Raw genomic sequence first — 10,841 nt, 5'->3', positions numbered from 1 at the left:
CTGAAAACACACAAAGGTGTAGTACTTCATATCACCATTAATTTTTCCTGCATCATCCTTTCTCATCATTAAAAGCGTAACCAAAGACAAGCAAGGTGCCACACACCTATAAGCTCAGCACTGAGGTTGTGGCTGAGGCAGAACCTCAAGTTTAAAGTTTAGTCAGTCTACGCTACATAGCAAGTTATACGCCAGCCTGGACTATCTAACAAGATCCTGTCCCAAAAACGGTCTATGAACCTGTTATAGAATGCATTAACAGGTAAGTATCTTAGTGTCAGTGGGGTCTGTTACTAAGCATCAACCTTCAGACACAGATGCCATCAGAAAAAAATGCACCAAATATCAGCTGTGAGCTTGCAATTCCCTGGTCAACATTTGGTATCACTTAAGGGCAAGTGAGCAGTTTTAGAAGAAGCTGGAAGAAAATGTAACAGCAAATGAATAAAGGGGAAGAGTTTCAGGACAAGATGGTATGGAGATATGCAAGATGATTGGGGTAAATTCGGGACACACAAAAATACTTGAGTGGAAAAGTGTTAGAAGAAAATTCTCTCAGAAGGAAATTAAATGTGAGACTTCCTTTTTTTCTCTCTTCCATTCACACTTCATATACCTAAAATTTACACACAATTTTGTCTAAACTCCATTTCCCTCCCACCACAAAAATCAAATTATCTCAAAAATTAAGGCTAAACTTGTTCATATAAATACTTGTAGGTATGTTTTAAGTTTTTAACCCACAATAATTCACTATTACAAAAATCAAAAAAAAGCAACTATAGATAAAATGTTTTTATCATATAATCAAAGTAAATATCAAAAATGAATTTTAGACTCTTTGAGAAATTGTCCTTCTTAAGCCAATAATTTTAAAGCTACCAGTCTAGCAAAAACGAAAATTAGGAAAGAATGTTTGCTGGGGAGTGGGAGGATGTAGTGGCACACACTTTAATCCCGACAATCAGAAAGCAGAGGCAGGTGTATCTCTCGGAACCTGAGGTCAGCATGGTCTACATAGTAAAACCCTGTGCCAAAAAAAAAAAAAAAGAGAGGGAGTTGTATCCATAGCGTGAGGGCGGCAAGTTGTACAAAAAAAAAACCCCCTCCAAAAAAAAAAAAAGAGAGGGAGTTGTATCCATAGCGTGAGGGCGGCAAGTTGTACAAAAAAAAAACCCCCTCCAAAAAAAAAAAAAAAGGAAAGTTAATTCAACAGGACTGAGTATCCTTCCTTCTTTTAAGGAAAAAGAGCCTAAAATTAACAATTTTAGCTTTGATATTATAAACTTTAGACCATGCAAAGAATAAAAATACACAGTTTGGGTGAAGACCCTAGACCCATTTGGTATTACTGCTAGGCCACATAAAATAATATATTAATTAAAGGTAGTAATATTTAGTAATGTCTTTTCTCTAATCCTTTATGACACCAAATTTATGAGTGTAAGACTGACATGTGCTTTATATACATACATAAAGTTACAGTGACTCTCATCAAGACACAGGTTTAAGTGACTTATCAAGGGTCAAATGGGTCCCTTAAATTGCAATTTTTTTCAGAAAGTAGCTCATTCCTTTTATTATGAGTCACTCTGGATTTTTAAGGCATTTCTGCCTCTTTTTCTAGAAAGAAGCTATAGATAGGAATATTTTAAAAAGCAAGTTCAAAACAACTGTCAGCCTATTAGGAAAAAGACTTTAAATTCTGTAATATAAATGATCTAATTTTTCCATACTTCATAGCAAGCAGAATTCTAATATTACAAATAAGATTTGAAGCAAGGACTGGTGGTACAGGCCTTAACACCAGCCACGCAAGAGAACGAGACAGGGGAAATCAAAGCTTCGTGGTCAACCCTGGCCAGAGTAAATTAAAGACCTGAGACCATGTCTCAAAAGGAAAAGCAAAGGGCTGGGGATACAGCTCAATGGTAGAGTGCTTGCTTAGTATGGTTCAATCACCAATAATGGTAATAACAGTGACAGCATCATTTCATTAAGTCTTCAGTTCGGAACCTTTTCCAAGTTTTCTAAACTTTAAAAACAAATCCTCATAAGGAGCAAAACTGACACTTCATTCCAAAACAGCCTATTTCATGAGGCAGTCCTCCGTTCCTCACCCTCATGTCTGCAAAGGCATGGATTTGACCTGAAAAGGCACTATGTGGCACAAAAAGCTTCAAAGCTGCATTTCCATGTTTTCCTTTCACCCTCCCCCCACCCCACAATAAAGTGCACAAAGCAGCGTAACAAGAAAACAGACAAAGTCTCAAATCTATAACAGCAAGAAAAATGACTGCTTCCAAGAGAAATGGAATTTGAAAGCCAGGAAGAGGTCAGCTCATTTATTACAGTGCCCGTTTCAGTTCTTCCCAGATGGGCTCAGGTCTGTCATTCCTTTGGAACTGGACCACAGTGGCAGGAGCAGAAATCCAGGGGCCAGTTGGGCTCTTGTTGGATCCTCCCATTCAGATGCTATTCAGCTTTTTTATCCGCAGGTGATCTACCAGCAGCAACTGCATCCCTCACAGCAGCCTGAGTAGAGTTACTAATATGCGAAGAAGCCTGCAAAAGTCCATTTATTCAATGTATCAGTTAACAAAATACAACACAGTATGAAAAAGTTAAGTCCTTGGAGATAAACTTTCAAACACCTCTTCCATCATCAGCACGTTGAGAAGCAGGGGCCTGAGAACGCAGTGGTATGAAGAAACCCTGGCCAAGCTGACTCCCGGTCAGTGGAGCATTTGCTCCATGGCTGAGGGAGGGGGTGGGGGCTCCCTGGTTTCACACAAAACTGACCTAACTGATCTGTTCATGTTACTTAAAAAAGAAACAAATCAATCTCAAAAATATACAAAACTGGCCAGTGGTAGGGGTGCACACCTGCAATCCAAACACTCAAGAGCTGAGGCAGAGTTGTGAGTCTGAGGTGATCATGTATTACACAATGCGTCCCAGGCCAGCTTAGGCTCAGAAAGACCCTGGGGAAAAAATAAACACATGTGTAGCATATAGTACATACGGTACATACCTATACCCCAGCACTTGCAGCACTTAGGAGGCAGAGGCAGCAGAATCAGAAGCTCAAGTTCAACCTCACCCTTGTCAACATATGGAGTTTGAGACCAGCCTGGGCAACATGAGCTTCTGTCTCAAAACACTACAAAAATACCTAGATGGGCCAGCAAAATGGCTCAGGTAAATAAACACTTGCTGCCCAAACCCTGAAGACCTGAGTTCAATCCCTAGACCATATAAATGTGAATGGAAAAAAATGACTCCACCAAGTGGTCCTCCGCCATGTACATGCCTTGTTGTGGGATGTGCACACCCACACTTATACATACACAATACACAATAATAACTTGTCAGGTGTGGTAGTACACGCCTTTAATCCCAACACTTGGGAGGCAGAGGCAAGTGAAATCTCTTGTGAGATCCAGGCCAGTCTGATCTACATAGGGAGTTCCAGGCCAGCTTGGGGATAGAGGGAAAGTCTGCCTCAAAATAATAATAATAATAATAATAACAACAACAACAATAACAACTAAGCTGGCGTGGTGGCGCACGCCTTTAATCCCAGCACTCTCGGGAGGCAGAGGCAGGTGGATCTCTGTAAGCTCAAGGCCAGCCTGGTCTACATAGTGAGTTCCAGGACAGCTGGAGCTACAGGGAGACCCTGTCTCCAAAAGACCAAAAGTAATAATAATAATAATAACTTAAAAATTTTAAATATAAAAAATAAAAACCTGCTGAGTTGGTAGTATACACCTTTAATCCCAGCACTCAGGAGGCTGAGGCAGGCCAGGCAGGGCTACATACATAGTGAAATCCTGCTTTAAAAAACAAAAACAGGGGGCTGGAGAGATAGCTCAGCGGTTAAGAACACCGACTGCTCTTGCAGAGGACTGGGGTTCGACTGCCAGAACCCACATGGCAGCTAACAACTGTCAGTAATTTCAGTTCCAGGGGATCTGTATCCAACCTAAACTATATACAGCAGCTATAACTCTGGATCACAGTAATACCACTGAGTTCTCCAGTGGCAAATTAGAATGAAAAATAAAATTTATGTAACCTTCTTAATTGTTCAAAATAATAAAATATTTACTCTAATTCTGAAATGTTCGGTGCTAAGTAACAGCAGCCTGGGCCAAAGGGAGAGATAGTCTTTCAGAATGGTCCAGAGGTTGCTATTCCCCAGGGTGTAATAAGCTTGAGGGCCTGGGTGCAGCAGCAGGAGCTAAGAACCTTGGAGCAGAGGCTGGAGAGATGGCTCAGCGGTTAAGAGCACAGACTGCTCTTGCAGAAGACCCAAGTTTGAATCTCAGCACCCACATGGCAGCTAACAACTGTCTATAACTCCAGTTCCAGGGGATCCAACAGTCTCTTCTGTCCTCCTCAGGCACTGTACAACACGGGGGCACTTACCTACATGCAGGTAATACATGCATACACATAAAATAAAAATAATATTTAAAAAAAAAAAAAAACAAAAACAGAGTGGATAGAGAGATGGCTCAGTGGTTAAGAGCACTGGCTGCTCTTGCACAAAACTTGTATTTGGTTCCCAGCACCCACATGGCAGTTAACGACCATCCAAAACTCCAGTTTCAAGGATCTGATGCCCTTCTGGCCTCTGCAGACATTGTACACACAAGTGCACTTACATATATATACAGGGAAAACATTTATACACATAAAATTAAAATAAAAAATTAGCAAACAAAAAATGCTAAAATCATGTCAATGTTAAAAATCATTTACATTCTGGAAGATATAAATGAAGGCATGTATGAAGACACCATAATGAAACCCAATATTGTATATGCTAACCTAAAAACCTGGCTTAAGATTTTAATAAATAAATGAAGGCAATGCGTACATTTACTAATTCAATATGATTCAAAATACAACATTTTTTTATGTTCATATTTTTCCAAAGCTCTTGGTTTTCAGTGACGCAAACTGATCAGGGAGATGGGGAGAATCACACAAGAATCATGTCTTTAGACAATATAATTAGATGGCATTCCTAGAATCATCAGCCATCACTGGGATACAAATGAATTAAAGAAGACCTCATCATTAGTGACGTGCACTGTTCTGAGTAGGACAGACCCAGGACTGGAGGCTACTAGAGATTCTTGTGGGCTTCTCCTCTAGTGTACAATGTCCCAGCCTACGAAATTCTCAAAGACAGGGACAGGCACTCTTACAACATACTTTTGTATCCCTGGTTCCCACTGCAGACTGTAGCACATTGGCATATACTTAAGAGTTTCTTAATCGAATGAACACTGAGGGTCAACTATACATGAAGTGTTTAAGAGACTTAGAGAAATCTAGGAGCAATTTTAAGATAATAATTGTCACATTCTGTTAAATGCCTATAAATGCCTACAAAAAAAAGAAAAAAAGATAATATAATTAGAACTTTCCCAATAGAACACAGTATGACTAAGAGCTTTTTTTGCACTAAAAGGCCAATTTTAGGCATTGAAACAAAACAGCAGCACTAAATATTAATATACTAAAGAATAAAACGTAAAGCCCATCAGAAGTTGGGTTTATGCCTTCCTTTACTATGAAATTCTTCCAAACTAAGGTATTTCACAACAGAAGTACAAGTATCATCAATCAACCCTCCTCCGTCAACACAACTTACCTGCTCTAACACATAAGCTGCGCCAAGGTCAATAGCTCCACCCAGCTCACGATACTGACCGGAATACCTGATGTACCCCCAGGTAAGGAGCGCTATTAACAGCAGCCCAACCATACAGTTGAACAGCTGAGCCACAACCTCGAGACCAATGAAGCCAGTAAGGCCTGAGGCGATGTACAAAGCTGCTATGCCTGTGAAGAGAACCGCCGGGGTTCGGAAGGTGCTGAAGACATTCTTGCTACCGTTGTGTTTGCAGAAGTTCTCAAACAATTCCTGGATCTCCTCCTCCAGCTCTTGCTGGTAACGAAGGCTGAAATCCTTCCCACCCATCTTCTTAGTCTTCTTAAATTGGTTCAGGGCAAGTTGCTTGAATTCACAGTGCTTCTCCTCTAAAATATCTGGAGACAAATAAGGTTTCTCTCCCCCACAAACCTAAAAATAACAAAAACACAACATGTTGAAAATCCCTTTATATGCCAAATAAAACAAGTAAAAAGATACAGTCAAGATCAGAATGTTTTAAGATATTAGAAAAAGAGATATTAAAAGTTAACTTTAGGGGGCTAGAGAGGAGGCTTGGCAGTTAAGAGCAATGGTTGCTCCTGTAGAAGACCCACCCAGGTTCTGTTTCCAGGACCCCACATGGCAGCTACCAACCATCCTTAACTCCAGTTCCAGGGGATCTGATGCCCTCTTCTGGCCTCCACAGATATTGCATTCATACATGCAGGCAAACATGCATACATATAAAATAAAATAGATCAAAAAAAAATTTTTTTAAAGAAACAAGACAAGGCTGGGCGTGGTGGTGCACATCTTTAATTCCAGCACTCGGAAGGCAGAGGCAGGTGGATCTTTGTGAGTTTGAGGCCAACCTGGTCTACATAGTGAGTTCCAGGACAGCTGGGGCTACAGGAAAGCCCCATCTCAAAAAGACAGAAAAAAAAAAAAAAGGCCAACTACAAAACAGGCATGTTAGTCTATAATCCCAGCATTCAAGAAGCACAGATAGGGCTGTCACAAGTTTGAGGCAGGGCTACTCTATATAGCAAATTCCAGGCCAGCCAGGGCTGCATAGCAAGCCCTTATCAAAAGAAACCAAAAGAAAAAAAAGCTTTAAAATCACCAGAGTAACACTAATCAGAAATAACAGTGGCATGACAATCAGACATGGGGGGGGCTGGAGACATAGTTCAGTGGTTAAGAGCACTTCCTGCTCTTTCAGAGGACCAAAGTTCAGTTCCCAGCACTCATGTCAGGCAGATCACACTCCCCTGTGAGCTCCAGGGGATTCAACACCGTCTTCTGGCCACCCACATACACATGCAGAGGCACACACACAAACACAAAAATAGATCACAAAATAAATCGTTAAGCCAGGCATGGTGGCACATGCCTTTAATCCCAGCACTTGGGAAGCAGATCTCTGTGAGTTCAAGGCTGGCTGGTCTATATAGTGAGTTCCAGGACAGCTGGGGCTACAGGGAGACCCTGTCTCAAAAAGACCAAAAATTAAATAAATAAATAAATAAATAAATAAATAAATAAATAAATAAATCTTAAAAAAGAAAAAGATACAGCCGGGCATGGTGGTGCATGCCTTTAGTCCCAGCACTCAGGAGGCAGAGGCAGGAGGAGCTCTGCGAGTTTGAGGCCAGCCTGGTCTACATAACAAGTTCCAGGCCAGCTGGGACTACAGGGAAACCCTGTCTCAAAAAGACGAAAAAAAAAGATACATTAAGTAGTATCTTAATACTACTGGTCTGGTGGCAGGAGTTCCTGTGATCCCACCACTTGGGAGGTAGAGGCAGAAAGATCAGGAGTCCCACATCAGCCTCCACTACCACAAGGCTCTTCAGGCCAGCCTCTACTATGTAAAACCTGTGTCAAAAGGGGCTTGAGGGGAGATACACTAACAGAGTCAAGTTTGGGTCTGAAAAGTCAGTACCCACTCAGGGTCTCCTCACTTACCTCTTCCATGTTGTTGTAATAAACGTCCTTGGCAGAGGCTGCAGCAGCCAGATTATTGGCTTCAGCAGTGGCCTTGTAAGAAAGGAAAGCATGAACTGCGAATTATTCTCCTAACATTTCTGCAGAAATAACCAAGCGAAAATCTGTCTCATTCTTCCTTTTTTACTAGACTTCTCTTTTTTTTCTTCTTCTCCCTTAGGTCTCCATACAAGTCAACTGAAAAAATTAACATTTTTGCCAAATTTTGTACCAAAACATCTGTTCTGACAACTAAGAATCTTTAGCATAAATTAAACAAAAATCAAGGAAAATATTATTTCCTTTGCGTCAATTTTAAACTTAAAATACAAATTTTGGATAAACACAGAAAAAAAATTATCAATATGTTAGCAATTACAGGCTCTAGCAACTTTTGTGAAACTTGTTTTACCTGCTGTCAATGCAGACAAACCAAAGGGCACCCATTCTGCTGTAAAATGTGCTAAAAACCAAGATATGGACCCAAGAGAAAGGAGTATGCCCACATTCTCTTCTTCCAGACTCAGCTGTATGCCCGAGTCAATTCCAGCAATTAAAAAAACGTGTCACTTGGGATGCCCAAGACTTCATTACCTGAAGCATAGATTTGGGGTGAGGCAGATCTTCTCCTTGGTAAATTTTAATATATGCCTTAAAATATAAACATAAAAACAATTACAAAAATGTCATTCTAAAACATTTGCTCATACCTTAAAATTTTAAAACAGTAAGACCACACACTGCATTTTCACAAAGACCTAGACCAACAGCCAACAATTAGCAAAGGCACAGCACAACTATGAGTGCACATTAGCGTTTTTAGTTATCTACAAATACTTTTAAGTAGCACAAGCCAACCAAGACTAGGATTCTCATCAGACTCCCATGCACAGTGGCCTCACCATGACCTGTAGGCAGAGACTACTTGCCTGGAGGCGGCCATGTCACATTTACCTGTGGTTTCCCATTCACAGCAACTTCCTAACCACCTGCTGTTCACATCATTTTCCTTGAAGACACAGTAATCACTACTCTAAGAGAGTGCAAAAAAGATCCATTTGGTTCTTAGGCCCATACTGCCACCCAGTGGCCCACTCCTAGAAGAGCACTAGGGTCTCAAAATGTTTCTCACCCAAAGTTTAAAACTAAAACTCCTATTTACCTTAAAATACTCCAACAGTCCCCGGCAGGTGACTTTTGAGCCATTGATCTCCTTTTCCATTAGCTTAGATGGGTTTAACACATAAGGTATCAGTGCTTGCAACTGCTCTTTGAAGTCACTAGCAATATCTAGTTATAGATCACAGAGAAAAAGCAAGACAAAATGAGCACAAAACAAAACCTCTACGGCGCACAATTCTATTAGCATCTTCCAGCTGGAGTAGGAGACAAGGTACAGACCATGCTGGGCGCTTTGGACTACGACCAGGCTGCTGCCAGATCACTGCCAATGTGCCTCCTTTTATGTCTCCTTCCCTCCTGGCACACATAAGTCCTATCTAGTTCAGAACAGAATATACAGAATGTCCTTATCTTGATTTCAAGTCTAGAAAATGTGGTCTACTCCCTAGCTCTTGAAGAAATTCCATGGTTTTGTTATTTTTTGTTGTTTTGTTTCAGAACAGAATCTTACTATAGACCCCAGGCTTGTTTCAAACTGCAATCCTCTGGCCTCCCAAGGACATTCCACTTTTCAAAAAATATCATTAACAAGACCCTCAAATCCTAGCACATCAACCTCTTGGCTTGTCTCGGGCCTTTGCTGCACTACTCATCCATATGCTTTATTTGTGTTAACACGGTATGTAAGAGGAAGCACTTGAGCCTGGCATCCTGATGCACACTACAGTCCTATGACCTGGCACCGTGATGCACACCTACAGTCCTATGACCTGGCACCGTGATGCACACCTACAGTCCTATGACCCTGGCACCATGATGCACACCTACAGTCCTATGACCCTGGCACCGTGATGCACACCTACAGTCCTATGACCTGGCACCGTGATGCACACCTACAGTCCTATGACCCTGGCACCGTGATGCATACCTACAGTCCTATGACCTGGCACCGTGATGCACATCTACAGTCCTATGACCTGGCACCGTGATGCACACCTGCAGTCCTAGCAGGAAGAGGCAAGATCAGGAGTGCAAGGTCAGTCTGGGTTGCAGAGTGAATTTGAGACCAACCTGGGCCACAAGAAACATTCTCAAAAAAAAAAAAAAAAAAAAAAAAAAATCACACACATAGGCTGGGCCTGGTGGCATACACCTTTAATCCCAGCACTCCAAAGGCAGAAGAACACTCATCTCTTTGAGTTCCAGGCCAGCCTGGTCTACATAGCAAGTTCCAGGCCAGGCCAGCCAGGGCTACACAGTGACATCCTGTCTTTAATTTATAGATATAATATATATATTGGTCTTTTTGAGACAGGGTCTCCCTGTAGCCCCAGCTGACCTGAACTCACAGAGATCTGCCTGCCTCTGCCTCCTGAGTGCTGGGATTAAAGGTATATGCCACCACGCCTGGCTAAAAAATATTTTTAATCAAATACAAAAAAGTAGAAGCACTTCTGCCTCATATGATTTACTTCTTAGAATATCATGAGAAGACCCTGGGCTACCTCAAGATGAAAGACCATGTCAGAAAAGTGACAATCTTTTCTGGTTCCAAAGTTCCAAAGACAGTCCAGGGGAACCAGCAAATAGAGCTCTTTCTTCAGAGTAAGAATGTGCAGATCCAACTACAAAGATGAAGATTAAATTATCAGAAATCTGATTTCTATAAATCTTCTAATTCTTCATGAGTTCCCAACTGTCAAATGAAAATAAAATTCTTGCCCATATCAGGATAAAAACTCTTCGCCACTCCATAAATAATTATAATACAAAAAAAAATGAACCTATAAAGTCTTAAGAAACAAAAAGGTAGGGTACAAATTCTTTATTAATTTTATACTGAGGCTCAGTGTGGTGGAGCGTGCCTTCAATCCCTGCACTGGAAGGCAGAGGCAGGTGGATCTCTGTAAGTACCAAGCCAGCCAGGGATACATAGCGCGAGACCCTGCTTTAAAGAAAAAAAAACTTATAGCCAGGCATGGTGGCGCACGCCTTTAATTCCAGCACTCGGGAGGCAGAGGCAGGGGGGTTTTTTTTTGGTCAAGGGCAGCCGGGTCTA

At 41.3% G+C, this 10,841-nt stretch overlaps 1 protein-coding gene across 1 annotated transcript in view; it reads right to left on the bottom strand.

Moving 5' to 3' along the window:
* Window positions 1-1,238: 1,238 nt before the first annotated feature.
* The window catches only part of Atl3 (atlastin GTPase 3), a 54,745-nt gene continuing 45,142 nt past the window's right edge, over window positions 1,239-10,841 (bottom strand). Inside the window, exons 9-13 of the mRNA XM_008834193.3 lie at window positions 8,823-8,950; window positions 8,255-8,311; window positions 7,643-7,714; window positions 5,672-6,103; window positions 1,239-2,565 (exon numbers count right to left, since the gene is read on the bottom strand). Coding sequence (XP_008832415.1) covers window positions 2,476-2,565; window positions 5,672-6,103; window positions 7,643-7,714; window positions 8,255-8,311; window positions 8,823-8,950 — 779 coding nt within the window. The 3' untranslated portion in view covers window positions 1,239-2,475. The remainder of the gene's footprint in view (window positions 2,566-5,671; window positions 6,104-7,642; window positions 7,715-8,254; window positions 8,312-8,822; window positions 8,951-10,841) is intronic.

This window comes from Nannospalax galili, unplaced genomic scaffold (assembly GCF_000622305.1).
Source record: "Nannospalax galili isolate Female #2095 unplaced genomic scaffold, S.galili_v1.0 scaffold1677, whole genome shotgun sequence".
Taxonomy (NCBI): domain Eukaryota; kingdom Metazoa; phylum Chordata; class Mammalia; order Rodentia; family Spalacidae; genus Nannospalax; species Nannospalax galili.
Note: the sequence above shows the minus strand (reverse complement) of the source record. Positions and strands in the feature narration are given on the sequence as shown.